At 49.7% G+C, this 22,094-nt stretch overlaps 1 protein-coding gene across 1 annotated transcript in view; it reads left to right on the plus strand.

The window, feature by feature from the left end:
* Window positions 1-22,094, plus strand: part of PAPPA (pappalysin 1) — a 203,974-nt gene that overhangs the window by 135,653 nt on the left and 46,227 nt on the right. The window contains exons 14-19 of the mRNA XM_075579435.1: window positions 5,152-5,320; window positions 12,601-12,784; window positions 13,758-13,968; window positions 14,089-14,260; window positions 15,082-15,229; window positions 19,834-19,943. Of these exons, the coding sequence (XP_075435550.1) occupies window positions 5,152-5,320; window positions 12,601-12,784; window positions 13,758-13,968; window positions 14,089-14,260; window positions 15,082-15,229; window positions 19,834-19,943 (994 nt within the window). The remainder of the gene's footprint in view (window positions 1-5,151; window positions 5,321-12,600; window positions 12,785-13,757; window positions 13,969-14,088; window positions 14,261-15,081; window positions 15,230-19,833; window positions 19,944-22,094) is intronic.

The raw sequence follows: 22,094 nt of genomic DNA on the forward strand, positions 1-22,094 counted from the left end.
ACTTTACAATAAATACACCCCCCCCCCTAACACATACAGTACAGTACAGTAATGTGCAAAATTACTATTATACACATATGGATAATAGTGAATGTGCCCATTTTAAATACATAAAGAACAATAAATACATATTGCACTCACCCTTGTCCGGCTGCCACGATGAAGGCCATCCTCATCTTCATAACCGTCCATGCCCCCTCCGATGCTGCAAAACATAAACAAGAATAAAAACAGCCAATGTAATGTCCCCTAACCCCTTAACCCACCCTCACCCACCACTCAGGAGGCCTACATACCCTCCCCCACTAGCCCCCCACCCTGTGAGGCCTAACCACACTCACACACTACCCAGCCGGGAGGCCTACCCACATACCCTTGGGGCCAATACCCCCTTCCCCCACCCCCAGTACCCACAATAAATACAATACACAGCCCCACAATAAACATCATTATATTTATTACATACTTAACCCACCCCCTGTGCCCCCCCATAAATACATGATTTATTATTTTACATACAGGGTTAATACCCCAGGCCCACGGGAGTCCCCGGTGGGCCTGACGGGTCACCTCACAGACCTACAGTAGCCCAGCACCTGGTTTCAAACAGGGTCTGGAGGGATGCGGGGTGGTCCCCGCCAGGTGCCATGGTCCACCAGGTGGTCTCCGCGGGTCACCATGGGCCACAATGGGGTCCCCATGGGTAGGTCCGCGGCTGTCTGGTGGGCCCCGGGTCAGACCCACAGGTGTCTGAGGGGCCGCGGGTGCTTCACATGGGGGTCTGGGGGCCCTCGGGTGGTCCCTACGGGTCCGCGGTGCCCCCACAGATGTGGGGCCACCGGTTCTTCCCCGCAGGTGTCCCCCGTGGACCCGGCAGCCGTTTACCCGTGAGAAGTCCAAAGAGACCTCAGGTGGTCTCCATAGGTCTCCCGCAGACCTGAGGAAACAACCCTGTATGTAAAAATAAACAAACATGTCCTATACATTAAATACATCAACCCCCCCCACCAACACATACAGTACAATAATGTGCAAAATAACTATTATCCAGATAGTGATAATAGATTATTTGCCCATTATTAAACACATTAAGTAGCATAATAAAAGAAATCAAGTTCTACTGACCTGATCAATATGAAGCCCCCTCAACAGCAAAATCCGTGTCCTCCGTTGCCAACAAAATACATAGCCAATACATTGCTATTACATTCTGATATCAATTAACCCCTTAATCACCTTATCGGATAATAACCGCAAAGGTAATTAAGGGGTTGACCCACCCTTCAACCATTCATTTATACAGTGGCTTCATCATGCAACTATATATATGTATGTATATACACACATATACATACATATACATATTCATATATATATATATATATATTTATATATATATACACATGATGAACCAATATACAAAGAAATGTTTAAGGGTTTAGTAAAACATGCATAAATAAAAATACCAGTTCTCCATATCTGCCACAGTAAAACAAAATCCTATTTCTTAATAAAATCATTCTCATGTGGCAATCAAAAGCATCAAATGCCAATCAAAAGATTGAATTGACATTGTATACATGATGCATAAAATTTGTGCACCATGTACACTCTGCCAATCAATGTTAACAATAAAATATTCAAAAGAAAATACATTGAAATCCAAACAAGTATACTATTTAAACCAAGCAAGGCAAGCCAAATAAATTACCATTAATTAATGACATCCCAAAATAATTAAAATACCATCCAAATCAATTACACAATTAACTCTTTTAATCGTTAAACAAACCCATTCTCCAAAAAAGTTAACATCTGACAAAATAGTAGTACCAAAATAAAACCACTATAACAAAGCAAGCCTCACCCTGACCTAAAGTACACCGTAGAACACCAAAAATTACATCTATCTAATTAAACATTACATTACACACATTTAACAATAGCAGCATATCAAAATACATTTAAATAGTGCAAAACGAGCATTTGCAACCAAATAATTTCTTACCCTGTATGTATATATCGATAGAGACATACATACATACATTTATACATACAGTGGCAAGAAATGAGAATAGAAAAAAATTGTATCACATAGAATAAATTACAAAAAACAGTTAAAGTTCCGAAAAAATACATTTCTTTAGTTAACTTACCATTAGCTGGCCCACTCACCGACTCCCGTTGAACACCAAGCTCTCCAACCAATCCATGCACAGCAACAGGAACCCATAAAATAACTAACCATAACAAAATAAACTAAGACTTTTTTTTAATCCAAAATGTCTACAGTATCTTCATCTGTGTTCTTTGGATTTCATTGTATTTTCTTTTGAATATTTTATTGTTAACATTGATTGGCAGAGTGTACTTGGTGCACAGATTTTATGCATCATGTATACAATGTCAATTCAATCTTTTGATTGGCATTTGATGCTTTTGATTGCCACATGAGAATGATTTTATTAGGAAATAGGATTTTGTTTTACTGTGGCAGATATGGAGAACTGGTATTTTTATTTATGCATGTTTTACTAAACCCATAAACATTTCTTTGTATATTGGTTCATCATGTGTGTGTGTATATATATATATATATATATATATATATATATATATATAGTTGCATGATGAAGCCACTGTACAACTGAATGGGTGAAGGGTGGGTTAACCCCTTAATTACCTTTGCGGTTATTATCCGATAAGGTGATTAAGGGGTTAATTGATATTAGAATGTAATAGCAATGTATTGGCTATGTATTTTTTTGGCAACGGAGGACACGGATTTTGCTGTCGAGTGGGCTTCATATTGACCAGGTCAGTAGACCTTGATTTCTTTTATTATGCTACTTAATGTGTTTAATAATGGGCAAATAATCTATTATCACTATCTGGATAATAGTTATTTTGCACATTATTGTACTGTATGTGTTGGGGGGGGGGGATTGATGTATTTGATGTATAGGACATGTTTATTTATTTTTACATACAGGGTTGTTTCCTCAGGTCTGCGGGAGACCTATGGAGACCACCTGAGGTCTCCTCGGACTTCTCACGGGTAAACGGCTGCCGGGTCCACGGGGGGACACCTGCGGGGAAGAACCGGTGGCCCCACATCTGTGGGGGCACTGCGGACCCGTAGGGACCACCCAAGGTCCCCCAGATCCCCGTGTGAAACACCCGAGGCCCCTCAGACACCTGTGGGTCTGACCCGGGGCCCAGCAGACAGCCACGGGCCTACCCGTGGGGACCACATTGTGGCCCACGGTGACCCGCGGAGACCACCTGGTGGACCATGGCACCTGGCGGGGACCATCCACAGCCCTCCAGACTTTGTTTGAAACCAGGTGCTGGGCTACTGTAGGTCTGTGAGGTGACCCGTCAGGCCCACCGGGGACTCCCGTGGGCCTGGGGTATTAACCCTGTATGTAAAATAATAAATTATGTATTTATGAGGGGGCACAGGGGGTGGGTTATGTATGTAATAAATATAATGGTGTTTATTGTGGGGCTGTGTATTGTTTTTATTGTGGGTACTGGGGGTGGGGGAAGGGGGTATTGGCCCCAAGGGTATGTGGGTAGGCCTCCCGGCTGGGTATTGGGTGAGTGAGGGTGGTTAGGCCTCACGGGGTGTGGGGGTAGGGGGGGAGGGTATGTAGGCCTCCCGAGTGGTGGGTGAGAGTGGGTTAACCCCTTAATGACTGTAGCGGTTAATAACCGCTATGGTGATTAAGAGGTTAGAGGACATTACATTGGCTGTTTTTATTCTTGTTTATGTTTTGCAGCATCGGAGGGGACATGGACGGTTATGAAGATGAGGGTGGCCTTCATCGTGGCAGCCGGACAAGGGTGAGTGCAATATGTATTTAATGTTTTTATTGTTCTTTATGTATTTAAAATGGGCAAATGCACTATTATCCATTTGTGGATAATAGTAATTGTGCCCATTACTGTACTGTATGTGTTAGGGGGGGGTTATTTCTTTATAAGTATGTATGTGTTTTAAAATTAATTTGGGGGGGCACAGAATTGGTACTGCAGGGCTGCGAGTAACATCCGAGGGCCCCCACCGGCCTATAGTATCATTGCTGTGCATATATGTACTGTATGTTAGGGGGTATAGAGGTTGTTGGTGTAATATATATATATATATTTATATATTTATTTGTCTATATTTATTTATATATATATATATATATTTAGTAAGTGTGGGGCTGTTGAGTGTGTATTTTTTTATTGTGGGTAGCGGGGGTGCGCGAAGTGGGTATTGGCCCCAACGGTGGTTGTTTAGGACTTGCGGGTGGGTAGCGGGAGGGATTAACCCCTTCATGACCGTAGCGATATGAACCGCTAAGGTCATGAAGGGGTTAAGTCCACCCGCAAGCCCCCGCAAGCCCTAAACAGCAACCAAGGGCCAAATACCCCCTTCACCCACCCCCGCTACCCACAATAAACCTGGCACGGCTGGTTAACCCCTTCATTGCCTTAGCGGTTAGCCGCTAAGGTAATGGAGTGGGCTTTAAATGCATTTTTCCTGCCTCGGATGCATACCGGGGGGCTCCGGTGCTGGTATTAGCGGGTATCAGCTCCGGAGACCCCCGGCATCAATCCCAGCCAGGAAAAAGGCCTGATTTTTCTAAGTGTCTCCCTTGCCGATGCTTCTCCTCCACCAATTTGCCAACTTTAGTTGGCGGGCTGGATTGGCGTAAAAATCTCAATTCTAGAGTGCCGATCAGCAGCGAAAAGCTTATCGGGGCTACTAGAATTCAGCCGGTTTCAGAAAGTGCCGATAAGTGGCGAAAAGTGGCTTATCGGCACCCGCATGCCGAAAAGATTTTTTCAGGAAAAAAAATTGCTGATTTTGGCCACTTTTCGGCGCTTACTGAATCGGAAAAGCTATTTTGGCAAGAAAATGGCGAAAAAAGCCTTTTCGCCGCTTACTGCATAGAGCCCTTAGTCTCATTAAGTAACTTAACACATTACTGTCTTATGTTTGATGCGGCTGCTAAAAGATGGATCGGTTTTTCCATGTCCGATTGACGCCCAGCCCCCATTGTCTGTCCTGGGGCACAGGGGGTTCCTGTGGCTCCGATAAAGGACACACAGAGACATGTGCGGGCGGAAATAACTCTGCGCTCCTTTTCTTGACAGCTGTGTTCATTACTCGTGTGAGGATAGTGACTGTCAGGAGCTGGAGATTGAAAACGCTGCACTGAACTGCACAAGCGGAGGCCACGCCAACGGGGCGCAGTGTGAGGTGACATGCCACACCGGCTACATACTGCAAATACACCGGGACGACAATCTCCTGAACAGCCAGGTGTGTACCAGCTGCCGTCTGTGCCACGTAACGCATTCTCTGCCTTCTGTGCCACGTAACACATTCTCTGCCTTCTGTGCCACATAACGCATTATTTTCCTTCTGTGCCACGTAACGCATTAATTTCCTTCTGTGCCACGTAACGCATTATTTTCCTTCTGTGCCATGTAATGCATTTGTTTCCTTCTGTACCACGTAAAACACATTCTCTGCCTTCTGTGCCACGTAACACATTATTTTCCTTCTGTGCCACGTAACACATTCTTTTTGGGAGTGGACACATGACTTATAGGAGCGATCCATGCAATATCCTACGCGGGTGTTTTTTTTATTCAACTCTTAATGCCATTTGTAATGAGTTTTAATACACTGAGCATCCTGTGATTTCTATAGCGGGCTTTAACCCACCTCCCCAGCAGTGCAAGATCTTTGTAACACTTTCCTGTCTTTGATCATTTGTTGCCAATGTTCTCAGCAGTTGGAGCTGCAAACTGTAAAAATAGAGAATGTTACCTTAGTAATATCAGAATACATTGTAGCTGCTGAGTTACAGTGACTGAAATGCAGCCATTTAGTGAACCCCAGGAAGCAGGATCTTTGCTGATCGATCACAGGAGAACTAATCAATCGGCAGCTTAAGTAACTAGTTTTTAATAAAGGTTATCACGGGCTGCATACTATATTATAAGAAAAAGAAAAGTTTCCTGTATTGAAGCGGCTGGTATTGCCTCTTTAACACCCCGTGTGGAAAAGCAGACCTGGTCACGCTCGGGTTAATAGACATTGCTGCAGATTGCGGCACAGTGCGTCGCTCAGATAACCCAATCACATTGCTGTCTTAGCTTTGTAAACCACACCTGTATGGGTCAGATAAGCGGTGCATGAAAGAAGACAGACTTACCATGGTTTCCCTGAGGAGTTCCAGGTAGCAGGGCGGGTAACGTGTGAAATTGTTGATAGTAGTGGAAGGGTTTTCGGGAATTGGAAGGACTGATGTTATAGTTTAGAGCAGTGGTTCCCAACCTTTTTTTGGTTAAGGAACCCCATGTGAAATTCTGAGGAACTCCAACCCTCTCTAACAGCGCGTCTGAGATCAGATGCATTGAAGGAACCCCAACTTTCTCTAACAGCGCGTCTGACATCAGATGCATTGTAAGGAACCCCAACACTCTCTAATAGCGCGTCTGAGATCAGATGCATTGTAAGGAACCCCAACCCTCTCTAATAGTGCGTCTGAGATCAGATGCATTGTAAGGAACCCCAACCCTCTCTAATAGCGCGTCTGAGATCAGATGCATTGTAAGGAACCCCAACCCTCTCTAATAGTGCGTCTGACATCAGATGCATTGTAAGGCTCCCCAATCCTCTCTAATAGCGTGTCTGAGATCAGATGCATTGTAAGGAACCCCAACCCTCTCTAATAGCGTATCTGAGATCAGATGCATTGTAAGGAACCTTAAACCGCTCTAATAGCGCGTCTGAGAGCAGATGCATTGTAAGGAACCCCAACCGTCTCTAATAGCGCGTCTGAGATCAGATGCATTGTAAATTCTTCTGGATGCCCGGGGAACCCTAGTTGAAAAACACTGGTTTAGAGTGTAGAACGGGCGATAAAATAATACATTATCACTCTACTCTTTCCTAAATTTGTCTCCCCTCCTGAAATCCCTCTCCTGGCTTCCGATCATACCCGCATCTCACACTCAATTCTTCTCCTCACTTTTAAAGCTTTACACTCTTCTGCCCCTCCTTACATCTCAGCCCTAATTTCTCGCTATACACCATCCGACTCTTGCATTCTTCTCAAGGATGTCTTCTTTCTACCCTCTTTGTATCTAAAGCTCTCTCCCGCCTTAAACCTCTCTCACTGACTGCCCCGCACCTCTGGAATGCCCTTTACCGCAATACCCGACTAGCACCCTCTCTATCCACCTTTAAGACCCACCTTAAGACACATTTGCTTAAAGAAGCCTATGAATAGCACCGTGGATAATCCTGGACACATGATACATAAAACTTGGCCCCCTGCAGACGCACTTATCAGAACTCCCTCCTGCTGTCTCTATACGTTCTCCCTACCTACCAATTAGACTGTAAGCTCCTCGGGGCAGGGACTTCTCTTCCTTAATGTTATTTTTATGTCTGAAGCACTTATTCCCATGATCTGTTATTTATATTACCTGTTATTTATCTGATTACCACGTGTATTACTACTGTGAAGCGCTATGTACATTTATGGCGCTATATAAATAAAGACATACAATACAATACATTATATACATGGTATATTTACAGTCCAATAAAGTAAGATGCCGTCCTTCCATGCAACAAAACCGCAACGGACCTGTGTCCTATGGAACCAAAAGAAATCACTAAAAATAGAAAGATAGCCTTAAAAGAAGTGAGTTGTTGAAAAAGCATAAACCTTTCATAGTAATGTTCTTCAGGGCACTATCGGAGTAACGCAGGGGCACTATCGGAGTAACGCAGGGGCACTATCGGAGTAACGCAGGGGCACTATCGGAGTAACGCAGGGGCACTATCGGAGTAACGCAGGGGCACTATCGGAGTAACGCAGGGGCACTATCAGAGTAACGCAGGGGCACTATCGGATTAACGCAGGGGCACTATCGGAGTAACGCAGGGGCACTATCGGAGTAACGCAGGGGCACTATCGGAGTAACGCTGGGGCACTATCGGAATAACGCAGGGGCACTATCAGAGTAACGCTGGGGCACTATCGGAGTAACGCAGGGGCACTATCAGAGTAACGCAGGGGCACTATCGGAGTAACGCAGGGGCACTATCGGAGTAACGCAGGGGCACTACCGGAGTAACGCGGGGGCACTATCGGAGTAACGCAGGGGCACTATCGGAGTAACGCAGGGGCACTATCGGAATAACGCAGGGGCACTATCGGAGTAACGCAGGGGCACTATCGGAGTAACGCAGGGGCACTACTGGAGTAACGCTGGGGCACTATCGGAGTAACGCAGGGGCACTATCGGAATAACGCAGGGGCACTACCGGAGTCACGCGGGGGCACTATCGGAGTAACGCAGGGGCACTATCGGAGTAACGCAGGGGCACTATCGGAGTAACGCAGGGGCACTATCGGAGTAACGCAGGGGCACTATCGGAGTAACGCTGGGGCACTATCGGAGTAATGCAGGGGCACTATCGGAGTAACGCAGGGGAAGAAGGGACTTTAACATGTTCATACTTCAACACAATACCTTTCTTTTCTTAGTGGTGGTCCTATATTATATTATACGGCCTTGATAGTAACTTACATGTGTACCTGTTTCATACACACTGTTTATTGTGCACAAGGCTGCCGCTTGGAGCGCTCACTTCAATAACATGAAATGTGTATGGCCGCGCTCACACGGCGCTCGCTCGCGCACGGACGAAATGTGATTTCCAAGCGCTGACAATGGTCACATGACCGTTCTTTAACCAATCAGCGTGGAGATTCGCCATAGGGGGAATTGGAGGGAAAGGCTGGTAACGTACAACCCGCCCCATATCCAGCCAATGACACGCCCCCCCTAATTAGCCACGTCACCGCGCTCAGCGGCAGCGTGGCCGCAGCCTAAGCCTCTTTACCTACGGGGGAACAACCGGTGCTCTGCTGAACCTATACAAATTCTGACCTTAAAGGAGCAATCCCTGCAATATCCCACGGGTGTGTTTGTAAATAAATCAGTTCTGTAGTATTAGATCAGGGGGGCGCAAACTTTTTTCCCTGCGCCCCCCTGCCGGCTGTCCCCTCACTCCCGCGCCCACCTCCCAACCCCAACTTACCCACGCTCCGGCGTAATGACGTCACGTTGCCATAGCAACGTGACATCACATGACCTCGCAGCGTCATTTTGACGCCGCGTTGCCATGGCGACACAGGGAGGAAGCCGCCGGAGCCACGGTAAGTTAGGTTTACAGAGGCCCTGCAGCTCCCCCGGCACTTAATTTAAGTGCCTTCGGGAAGAGCGCGGGGCCTCTGTAAACCCCGCACCCCCCGTCGGCAGTGTCGCGCCCCCCCTGGGGGTCGCGCCCCACAGTTTGCGCACCGCTGTATTAGATAATACTAGCGTGCTTTAGCCCACCTCCCCAGCAGTGCAAGATATTTGCAACACTTTCCTGTGTGTGATCATTTGTTGCCAATGTTCCCAGCAGTTTGAGCTGCAAACTGTAACAATAGATACTGTTACCTTAGTAATATCAGGATACATTGTAGCTGTAGAGAGACTGAAGGATTGAATTGAAACTGAAAGGCGGCCATTTAGTGAACCCTGGGAAGCAGGATCTTTGCTAATCGATCACAGGAGAACAAATTGATTGGCAGCTTAGGTAATTAGTTTTCAATAAAGGTAATCAAAGGCTGCATATACTAATACAAAAAAAAAATATATATATATATATGTGCCGCTTGTATTGCCTCTTTTACGCCCGGCGCTTGGAGTGATTGTGTGACATAGTGAGCGCACGGCAATGTCAGCAGACCAGTTGGGATAAATACATTCATCATTTTTGATCAATGTTCACATTGTCTAAGGCCGAGCTTCCCAACTCCTGTCCTCAAGACCCCCAACAGCTCAGGTCCCCCCAACGGATCAGGTTTTCAGGACATCCCTGCTTCAGCACAGGTAGCTGAATCAGTGTCTCAGTCGTCGACTGAGCCACCTGTACTGAAGCAGGGATGACACGTAGTAATATGAAAAATATCTGGGCACTCAACGCAATATCCACAAATTCAATAAAGTAAAATGGGTTACCCAGGGGTTCAGGAACTAGAAAGGGGCTTTATTTAAACATAGGCAAACAGTGTTCTATAGGGAACAGTCCTCCCACGCGTTTCACGCAAGTGTTGCGCTTTCTCAAGAAGCAGGGATGTCCTGAAAACCAGATCCGTTGGGGGGAGGGGGTCTTGAGGACAGGAGTTGAGAACCCCTGGTCGAAGGAAATTAATACTACGCAAAGACATGTCTGAAGATGCCCCCCTTCCAAACGACACCCCCCCCCCGCCGCGCGTCTCTGAACGCCCGCCCCTGTACGGCTCAGGTGGCGCATTGCGCAGTGCGGTCATGGAATGCAGTTCGGAGTGGTGGAATGCTTCTCTCTCTGCCACAATTGCCTTTAAGCACAAAGTGACTTTTGACGGCTATTGTTTGGAAATGTGGTGGGTGACACGGCTTGTGAGGGGGGGGGGGGGTAACTGTCCCTTTCACCCAGTGCTCGGGAATGTCTGTGTTTTTACAATGGTTAGTGTGGAAATGCCCCTCTCTGCAAGGAATGCACATGGGAAAGCGCTGGTGCTAAAGCTGCTGTGTGGGTGTCTATCTGGAATGAGCTGTTGCTTCGCAAGACGGGCAAACAATGCAGGGAGGTCTGCAGTTATTTTATAGCCCAGGGTCGAGGCGGTGGGAGGAATTGATATTTAAAGTAGAATCCCTTATTGTATTTCCTCCAAGTCTTTGTACGCACAGGAGATAGATACCTTATAGGCAGACGAGCATCTTGCTAGCACAGTGAATTCCTAAATGCTGCTGAGACAAACGATGATTAAAGATTCATGTGTGACTTGGCTGTCAGCCAGGGGATAAATCTTGAACTAATGATTATCAAAACCAATAGAATGGAGGAGGCTTTTAGAAGGATCCCCGTCCTTGAAACCGATTGAACTTATTTCCCTTTTATGTTGAGGGTCAGATGTTAAACATTGAGAAGGAAAGATGTGGGCTGAGGGGAGTTTAAAGCCCGTGGTGGGATCTGAGATGTATATTTTCCTCATGCGACCTGCAAGAAAGTCAGTGAGAAATGCCAGTCTTCCTGCAGCGCATGGACGTGCTGCGGTGGGGAGGAAAGGGCCTGGCTGCTCATCATTACCCATAGTCCTTGTCTGCTGCGTAATGTTCTCATGCATGTGTTTGGTGCTAATTAGTGTATGTCCCCCGCATAGCACTATGTCCTCCGAATCTGGGGCCATGCAGTTCTAGTTTTAGAATAAACTGATACACCATAGCAAGGTGAAAACTCCAGTTCTCAAGGGCCACCAACAGGTCAGGTTTTGACTGAGCCATTGATTGAGCCACCTGTGCTGAAGCAGGGATAACCTTAAAACCTGACCTGTTGGTGTCCCTTGAGAACTGGAGTTGGCCGCCCCTGGTCTGTAGCTATCCAACTGCTAACATTAAAAGTAAGCAGTAATCTGTCAAAAACACTTTAAACGTCCTGAGAAATGGCCTTTATTTGTAGAACTGGGTTGTTATGTGCGTGCGTGTGTATTAAATGCCCCGGCACTTTCTTTCAAACATCTACACCCACATCCCGGGCACTCGCAGCAGAACAGATTTCTCATCTACAATCCACGTCTTGTAAACACACGTTCACACTGCGGCTTACTTCCACGGGTCACGGAGCGAGGCTTTTGGAAGGAAGCCCCTGAGAGGCCAGGACTGTTTCAGGCTGCCAAACGCCTCGCGTTTATCCCGGTTACGCACACGTGTGATTACAGATGTGAGCGATCAGCTTATGCCGTTAGTTCTGGGACACGCCGGCAGCAAAGTATCGCTCTTCCTCAAATAATCTCACCGCTAACGCAGACGGGTCGCCACTGCTATGGAAGCCATTGAGGTGTTTTGGCAGAGGCAGACCCCACGTTTTTTTTATGTGCGGTGGAAACTGTTTTCCTGACTTTTCGACAGACCCCAGATGAGCGCTCAGCCACGAGCAATTTTCTGCCACTTTGTCAACACTTTTATAAAAGTCCACGGGACACATGGCCTCCATCAGGCTGTCCCTCATACAGGACTCGTTGCCTCGGTCCCCTGCAGGGAATAACACATCCTTAGGAGGACAGAGTGAGATTTGGCCTTTGTGTCATGTTCCTTTGCTTGAATATCCAAGCTGTGTGTGTGTTCCCACAGCTATCCTGTAACCACAAGACGCACACATTCAAAGAGCCGGCAGCACAAGCTGTACATTTAGAGGAACACAGAGAGACTTCCTCCCACTATGACTTAATTCCAATAAAATTATAATAAAAAATAAGCATAAAAAAACAACTGAAATTTACTGTTAAAGAAAACGTTATTGGTCTCCCTGGAAACATGACAAAGTTTTGAAAAACTCGACGCTGGCCCCAAAACGTTCCACTTTCCGCACTGGTAACCGTACGCGCAGTCTGCACGCCTGCAAACCGCAATAACGCTGCCTTTTAATAGCCGGGAATTGGCGGCGTTTTGTGACCATGTTTTGCGCTTGTATTTTTTTTTTTTCAGCTCGAGTCCCGTATCATCCTAAAGTGCGGAGACGGGAAATGGAACAAGCTGGTGACCTGTGACCCCCTGGACTGCGGTATCCCTGACCAGTATCATATCTACCCAGCATCCTTCACCTGTGCCCAAGGAACCACCTACGGCAAGCAGTGCTCCTTCCAGTGCCGTCCTCCTGCACAGCTTAGAGGTAGCGTGCTCAAATCGGTGGTTCTCAACTCCAGTCCCCAAGGGCCACCAACAGGCCAGGTATGAAGGATAACCCTGTACCAGCTCACGTGGCTCAGTCTGAATGACTGAGCCACTGATTGAGCCACCTTTGCTGACGCAGGGATATCCCTAACACCTGGTCTAGTGGTGGCCCTTGAGGACTGGAGTTGGCCTGCCCTGGTCTACAGCATAAGCTTAAAGAAGAGAGAGGGGGGGGACGGGGGAGGGTTTGGGGGTTCACAAAGTACCAGAGTGAAGCATGTTTTCAGAGAAAGTGAAGTGCCAGAACAAGCGGTCATTGTCTGCAGATGGAGGCCAAGGGGAGATGTGAGCAATTCGTTTTTCGCGTGACGGAAAGTGGATGTGTGGAATGGCCTCTCAGCGGAGGTGGTAGGGGCTAATACAGTAAGGGGATTCACGCAAGCTTGGGATAGACAGACGGCTAAATCCTAAACATGAATTAAATGGGTCTGAGGTTGTACAGCAGATAGGAAATGGGCAGACACAGTGGACCTAGGGCTCCTTATCTACTGTGTTATTCTATGTTTCTATGGTATTGCCCCCAAGTGCAATATAAGGATTGATTGTCCCACAAGCCTATAAGGCTGCCCAACAAGTTTATTTATCCTAGAGGTTCACCCCCCGGTCCCCTGCCTTGGATTACTTCATGCTTGGGTGTCTAGTTGTTGAAGAAAGCCAGGCTAGGAGGAGAGGGACAGCACAGTATATTATTGGGACTCCAGAAACCAGCCCTGAGAGAAAATACAGAATAATTAAGCCACGGCTGTAATGATGACCAGTCAGACCAGGCTAAGATAAGGATGCTTGATCCCGCTTTGATCTAGGAATGAACTTTCCTGCTGTGATGTTCTGTAAGATTCCCTTTCCCTGTAAGACATTATTATAAGACATAGAAGTCTAGGTCCCAGTTTCTGTACTTGTTTGCTTTCTAGGTACCAATAACATGCTGAGCTGCATGGAGGATGGACTATGGTCTTTTCCCGAGTCCATCTGTGAGCTCATGTGCTTGGCACCTCCTCCAGTGCCCAACGCCATCCTGCAGACTACCCGCTGCCGTTCTGACGGCCATAAGGTGGGGTCTTACTGCAAGTATAAGTGCAAGCTGGGGTACCATGTTCCTGACGCCTCCAGGAAGACGAGGAAGTAAGTGGCTCTGACACTCGCGGTCCATGCATGTTTGGGAGAGGAAATGTGTGACTGCTCAGTGTTCGAGTTTAAGGACGACCTCACACGTATGTCTTTTATTACTTTCTCTGGGGGAAGGAAGGCGTTCAAAACACAGTGCACAGAGGATGGGAGCTGGCAGCCTGGTGCATGCGTGCCCATCACGTGTGAACCTCCTCATCCCAAGTTTCTCGGGCTTTATCAGTGCACCAATGGATTCCTGTTCAACAGTGAATGCAAAATCACGTGTGAAGAAAACAAGAACCAAACGGTGAGTCCCTGAGAGGAGCAACCTGGGTGCTGACCCGAGAAGGTGACCTTCTCTGACAGCAGAGACTGTGAGAGCCCACCAGCTGCATTTCTTATGGGGCCCCTGAATGAGGAAATGTTTCTCAATCAAATGCTTCTTCCCATAAAGATAAGGGGGAGGGAAGGAGATGTGGCTTTTGCTGTACAATCTCTTGTTGAACACACAGAGACATCTGACCAAATGGCGCAGCCAGGGGAAATCAAACCCCCTCCCTGCCCCCCCAAGTCTCAGCTCACCACTTTAAAACAATGATTTCAACATATTTATACAGTAGGGGTCAGATTTGGGTAAGAAAGTCACGGCCCGGGTGTAACCCCTGTAACACGTCACTGGCATTATTTCCCTCTGGTCCTGGGAGGGACTAACCCCTTTAGATGTAGAAAATCAGCAAGGTATTTTGTGATAGGTCACAAGAAGTTATCGGGTTGAAAGACGGCTCGTTGTCAACATGTGATGATTATTATTTTAAATGGAAGTATTGTTATTGAATTTAAAAAAATAGCAACAATATCCATGGTATTGATGAGAAGCGCCAGTGATTGTTGCGTCCCTTACGCCACACGGGCTATTAGAAAGTTACTTAGTTATAGTATATATATATATATATATATATATATAGTGTTTCTCTCATTGGATTCGCTTCGTATTTAGCAGGAAAATAAATGTTTCAAAAGGTCAGGAAGAGCTAGAGAGCCTGTCACGGGGAAAGTATGGCTGGTGGTATGTAGAGTACCTATACAGTAATTAAGAGTACCTATAGACATACATTATTCTCTCTGCAGGGTCTCGGAAACAATGTGATCCATTGCAGAAAGGATGGCACCTGGAGTGGCAGTTTCCACCTGTGCCAGACACTGCAGGGCCAATGCCCACCTTCACACTTTGCCAACGGCACGCTGAAGATCCACTGCTCCGAGGGATACGGAATAGGTACTGCCCAATATACAGAAGTCTTTAGTAGACTCGCATTTGATGCCACATCTTATTTCTGTAGGTGGCTGTATGTTGGGGACCTGTCTGCTGTATGCGGGGACCTGTCTGCAGTTAGTTCAGTATGAACGATGCTCAGAAACAGACGTACGTAGCTAATGTTGTGTGCCCTCTGGATGGCAGGCAGGGCGCACACTCCTCTCCGTGCCGGCTTGGAACCGGCTTCCTTTGTCCTTGGGATGAGACATTACACTGAGGTTCTGTCTGCTCGGGGACATGAAATGTCTCGCTGCACAGTTCTGGGAACCTGCTTGTTCTGGGGCCGATATATGAAAGCTAATAATTATTATTCCTGGGCTGTAACTGTATGTCCTCAGAAATCCAATTCTGTCCCCTCTCTAGAGGGTAGAAGCTGAAACCTGGATGAGGTCATTGTTCTGTAATATTGCCAGCGGGTGAGTCACAGATCAAAACAATAGGGACCTGCTCATTCCATTAAGTGCAGATTGCTGAGGGAATCGTAATACGTCTGCATGGTTTTCTGTTTCACAACGACAGTATCACATTTATCTGACAAGTAAATATATAGAATATATACATACACACAGAGATATTTGAAGCTGCAGAATTGGCCAAATATGAGAAGGATACGGCAGTGTGTGCGATCTGTCACTCCCCACGGGACTCCCGGAAGGATACGGCAGTGTGTGCGATCCGTCACTCCCCACGGGACTCCCGGAAGGATACGGCAGTGTGTGCGATCCGTCACTCCCCACGGGACTCCCGGAAGGATACGGCAGTGTGTGCGATCCGTCACTCCCCACGGGACTCCCGGAAGGATACGGCAGTGTGTGCGATCCGTCACTCCCCACGGGACTCCCGGAAGGATACGGCAGTGTGTGCGATCCGTCACTCCCCACGGGACTCCCGGAAGGATACGGCAGTGTGTGCGATCCGTCACTCCCCACGGGACTCCCGGAAGGATACGGCAGTGTGTGCGATCCGTCACTCCCCACGGGACTCCCGGAAGGATACGGCAGTGTGTGCGATCCGTCACTCCCCACGGGACTCCCGGAAGGATACGGCAGTGTGTGCGATCCGTCACTCCCCACGGGACTCCCGGAAGGATACGGCAGTGTGTGCGATCCGTCACTCCCCACGGGACTCCCGGAAGGATACGGCAGTGTGTGCGATCTGTCACTCCCCACGGGACTCCCGGAAGGATATGGCAGTGTGCGATCCGTCACTCCCCACGGGACTCCCGGAAGGATACGGTAGCGTGTGCGAACCGTCACTCCCCAGGGGACTCCCGGAAGGATACGGCAGTGTGTGCGATCCGTCACTCCCCACGGGACTCCCGGGAGGATACGGCAGTGTGTGCGATCCGTCACTCCCCACGGGACTCCCGGAAGGATACGGCAGTGTGTGCGATCCGTCACTCCCCACGGGACTCCCGGAAGGATACGGCAGTGTGTGCGATCTGTCACTCCCCAGGGGACTCCCGGAAGGATACGGCAGTGTGTGCGATCCGTCACTCCCCACGGGACTCCCGGAAGGATACGGCAGTGTGTGCGATCCGTCACTCCCCACGGGACTCCCGGAAGGATACGGCAGTGTGTGCGATCCGTCACTCCCCATGGGACTCCCGGAAGGATACGGCAGTGTGTGCGATCCGTCACTCCCCACGGGACTCCCGGAAGGATACGGCAGTGTGTGCGATCTGTCACTCCCCACGGGACTCCCGGGAGGATACGGCAGTGTGTGCGATCTGTCACTCCCCACGGGACTCCCGGAAGGATACGGCAGTGTGTGCGATCTGTCACTCCCCACGGGACTCCCGGAAGGATATGGCAGTGTGCGATCCGTCACTCCCCACGGGACTCCCGGAAGGATACGGCAGTGTGTGCGATCCGTCACTCCCCACGGGACTCCCGGAAGGATACGGCAGTGTGTGCGATCCGTCACTCCCCACGGGACTCCCGGAAGGATACGGCAGTGTGTGCGATCCGTCACTCCCCACGGGACTCCCGGAAGGATACGGTAGCGTGTGCGATCCGTCACTCCCCACGGGACTCCCGGAAGGATACGGCAGTGTGTGCGATCCGTCACTCCCCACGGGACTCCCGGAAGGATACGGCAGTGTGTGCGATCTGTCACTCCCCACGGGACTCCCGGAAGGATATGGCAGTGTGCGATCCGTCACTCCCCACGGGACTCCCGGAAGGATACGGTAGCGTGTGCGAACCGTCACTCCCCAGGGGACTCCCGGGAGGATACGGCAGTGTGTGCGATCCGTCACTCCCCACGGGACTCCCGGAAGGATACGGTAGCGTGTGCGATCCGTCACTCCCCACGGGACTCCCGGAAGGATACGGCAGTGTGTGCGATCCGTCACTCCCCACGGGACTCCCGGGAGGATACGGCAGTGTGTGCGATCCGTCACTCCCCACGGGACTCCCGGGAGGATATGGCACTGTGTGCGATCCGTCACTCCCCACGGGACTCCCGGGAGGATATGGCAGTGTGTGCGATCCGTCACTCCCCACGGGACTCCCGGAAGGATACGGTAGCGTGTGCGATCCGTCACTCCCCACGGGACTCCCGGAAGGATACGGTAGCGTGTGCGATCCGTCACTCCCCACGGGACTCCCGGAAGGATACGGTAGCGTGTGCGATCCGTCACTCCCCACGGGACTCCCGGAAGGATATGGCACTGTGTGCGATCCGTCACTCCCCACGGGACTCCCGGGAGGATATGGCAGTGTGTGCGATCCGTCACTCCCCACGGGACTCCCGGAAGGATACGGCAGTGTGTGCGATCCGTCACTCCCCACGGGACTCCCGGAAGGATACGGCAGTGTGTGCGATCCGTCACTCCCCAGGGGACTCCCGGAAGGATACGGCAGTGTGTGCGATCTGTCACTCCCCACGGGACTCCCGGGAGGATACGGCAGTGTGTGCGATCCGTCACTCCCCACGGGACTCCCAGAAGGATACGGCATTGTGTGCGATCCGTCACTCCCCACGGGACTCCCAGAAGGATACGGCATTGTGGGCGATCCGTCACTCCCCATGGGACTCCCGGAAGGATATGGCAGTGTGTGCGATCCGTCACTCCCCACGGGACTCCCGGAAGGATACGGCAGTGTGTGCGATCCGTCACTCCCCACGGGACTCCCGGGAGGATACGGCAGTGTGTGCGATCCGTCACTCCCCACGGGACTCCCGGAAGGATACGGCAGTGTGTGCGATCCGTCACTCCCCACGGGACTCCCGGGAGGATACGGCAGTGTGTGCGATCCGTCACTCCCCACGGGACTCCCGGAAGGATACGGTAGCATGTGCGATCCGTCACTCCCCACGGGACTCCCGGGAGGATATGGCAGTGTGTGCGATCCGTCACTCCCCACGGGACTCCCGGGAGGATATGGCAGGGTGCGATCCGTCACTCCCCACGGGACTCCCGGGAGGATACGGCAGTGTGTGCGATCCGTCACTCCCCACGGGACTCCCGGAAGGATACGGCAGTGTGTGCGATCCGTCACTCCCCTCGGGACTCCCGGAAGGATATGGCACTGTGTGCGATCCGTCACTCCCCACGGGACTCCCGGGAGGATATGGCAGTGTGTGCGATCCGTCACTCCCCACGGGACTCCCGGGAGGATATGGCACTGTGTGCGATCCGTCACTCCCCACGGGACTCCCGGGAGGATATGGCAGTGTGTGCGATCCGTCACTCCCCACGGGACTCCCGGAAGGATACGGTAGCGTGTGCGATCCGTCACTCCCCACGGGACTCCCGGAAGGATACGGTAGCGTGTGCGATCCGTCACTCCCCACGGGACTCCCGGAAGGATACGGCAGTGTGTGCGATCCGTCACTCCCCACGGGACTCCCGGAAGGATACGGCAGTGTGTGCGATCCGTCACTCCCCACGGGACTCCCGGGAGGATACGGCAGTGTGTGCGATCCGTCACTCCCCACGGGACTCCCGGAAGGATACGGCAGTGTGTGCGATCCGTCACTCCCCACGGGACTCCCGGAAGGATACGGCAGTGTGTGCGATCCGTCACTCCCCAGGGGACTCCCGGAAGGATACGGCAGTGTGTGCGATCCGTCACTCCCCACGGGACTCCCGGAAGGATACGGCAGTGTGTGCGATCCGTCACTCCCCACGGGACTCCCGGAAGGATACGGCAGGATGTGCGATCCGTCACTCCCCACGGGACTCCCGGAAGGATACGGCAGTGTGTGCAATCTGTCACTCCCCATGGGACTCCCGGAAGGATACGGCAGTGTGTGCGATCCGTCACTCCCCACGGGACTCCCGGAAGGATATGGCACTGTGTGCGATCCGTCACTCCCCACGGGACTCCCGGGAGGATACGGCAGTGTGTGCGATCCGTCACTCCCCACGGGACTCCCGGAAGGATATGGCAGTGTGCGATCCGTCACTCCCCACGGGACTCCCGGGAGGATACGGCAGTGTGTGCGATCCGTCACTCCCCACGGGACTCCCGGGAGGATATGGCAGTGGTAGTGTCGTGTCGGAAATGTTAACCGCTTCTTGTTTTCACTTCTTTTTCATTGTGTCTGCGGAAAAGGGTCTGAATGTGTCCCCACCTGTCTGAATGTCAACATGGCCACGGTCCTGCTGCCGCTCAACATGACGGAGAAAGATTTCCAGCACAGTATGAACCCTCCCAGAGTAAAGGTCAGTTCCTCTCGTGCAGAAATGGGCAGGGAGCGCACGGGGGGATGGGGGTTGGGGGGAGAATAAGGCTGTAACTACGAGGTGCCTTGTGATCTTGTTGTCTCGTTAGTAATAATAACCTCCCATGGCAGCTGCTATGCTTTGTGGATCCACTGTCCTGAGATTGGCACAATTCAAATTTGCGGCAAGGAAAACGGTGTTTCTTCCCACTTTTATCAATAATCACACGTCTGTTAGAGTTCAGAAAAAACATGAAACTTTCCCTTATAGATCAGTTTACACAGATAACTTTCCCTTATAGATTGGTTTAAACTGAGAACTTTCCCTTATAGATCGGTTTGCACAGAGAACTTTCCCTTATAGATCGGTTTGCACAGAGAATTTCCCTTATAGATCGGTTTGCACAGAGAACTTTCCCTTATAGATCGGTTTGCACAGAGAACTTTCCCTTATAGATCGGTTTGCACAGAGAACTTTCCCTTATAGATGTGATTACACGTTTGCAACCCCCCCTAAAAAATGGAGAAAGATGTGCCCCGCGGTTACGATTTTGTCATCGGTGGCTCAGTCCTAATGAGAACTGAAGTTGGCTTTAGATTGTAAACTGAGCAGGGACCTCGTCACCTTTTTGTGTCAGGATGTGACTTTGTGCGTTATTGCTGTATATATTATATTGTTTTATGTTGTATTGTTGCTTAAGAAGAAAAATGTTCTCCTGCATAGGAATCGTCTCAGCTGGGGCCCCTAGGAGCCGTTGGGTTCCCCAGGCACCCCTAAAAGGTTCCCGGCAATTTTCAGGTCATTTGAAAACTGTACCAAATACAGAAGAATTTACAATGCATCTGATCTCAGACGCGCTATTAGAGAGGGTTGGGGTTCCTTACAATGCATCTGATCTCAGACGCGCTATTAGAGAGGGTTGGGGTTCCTTGCAATGGATCTGATCTGAGACGCGCTATTAGAGAGGGTTGGGGTTCCTTACAATGCATCTGATCTCTGACGTGCTATTAGAGAGGGTTGGGGTTCCTTACAATGCATCTGATCTCAGACGCGCTATTAGGGAGGGTTGGGGTTCCTTACAATGCATCTGATCTCAGACGCGCTATTAGGGAGGGTTGGGGTTCCTTACAATGCATCTGATCTCAGACGCGCTATTAGGGAGGGTTGGGGTTCCTTACAATGCATCTGATCTCAGACACACTATTAGAGAGGATTGGGGTTCCTTACAATGCATGTGATCTCAGACGCGCTATTAGAGAGCTTTGGGGTTCCACAGAATTTCACAATATAATATAGGGCTCCCTAACTACAAAAAAGGCTGAGAACCCCTGACATACCTAGGAAGGTTTCTTCCAGTTGTTAGCAAGGAGGGAACTGCAGGCGCTCAATAAATGAGCAATGAAGGTCAGGAGAAGGACTTGAAATGCAAACGTTATTGTGCCGAACGAACCCATAAACACAATAAATGTAGTATTTTAAGTCCATGTGCCTGTATCGCTCCTCACCTTTCAATAGAAGCAGCTTTTTTTTACTCCCGTAACTCAGTTTTTCCGGTTGTTGCCACTTCCAGCTTCTCATTGCAAAGCCAGTCACAGTCCTCGAAGTGATGGGGCCCAGGAGCTGGGATAGCTGTCTGTGAGGCGGCCTTCTCTGTAGTGTGGTATCTGAGGCTGCCCCTGACCCTCTGGCCATGGCCGAGGGGTGGACACAATGTGCCCGGACCTAGGGCGTCCCGGTCGCTGCACCTGCGGGTTACGATGAGCGAACACATCACTAGAGCACCCTGCACCTGCACGGTGACATGGACCCTATTGTTTCCTGCACTGAGCACCCCTTGGCCTTCTGGCTGGAGCACACACAGATTATCTTTTTAACCCCCGGGCGTATTTTGGGCACTTCCTGCATCCTATAGAAGCACTTATACCTATGGATTTTTGTCTTTGTTGCACGTTTGGGTTATTTTTATGGAAAATTGTCCTCGTTGGCGCTGGTCTCCAGCAGTTAGTGCAATATGTGGATTGGAAATACAAAAAGAAGCCGTGTAAAATATCAAACAGTCTCGATCTTTCACTTTGACATCCACATGATAATGGACATTTCTTAGCGAGAGAATCCAAGGTCAGAATTACCAATCTCATAGATGTTTAGTAC

Source organism: Ascaphus truei, chromosome 21 (assembly GCF_040206685.1).
Source record: "Ascaphus truei isolate aAscTru1 chromosome 21, aAscTru1.hap1, whole genome shotgun sequence".
Taxonomy (NCBI): Eukaryota; Metazoa; Chordata; class Amphibia; order Anura; family Ascaphidae; genus Ascaphus; species Ascaphus truei.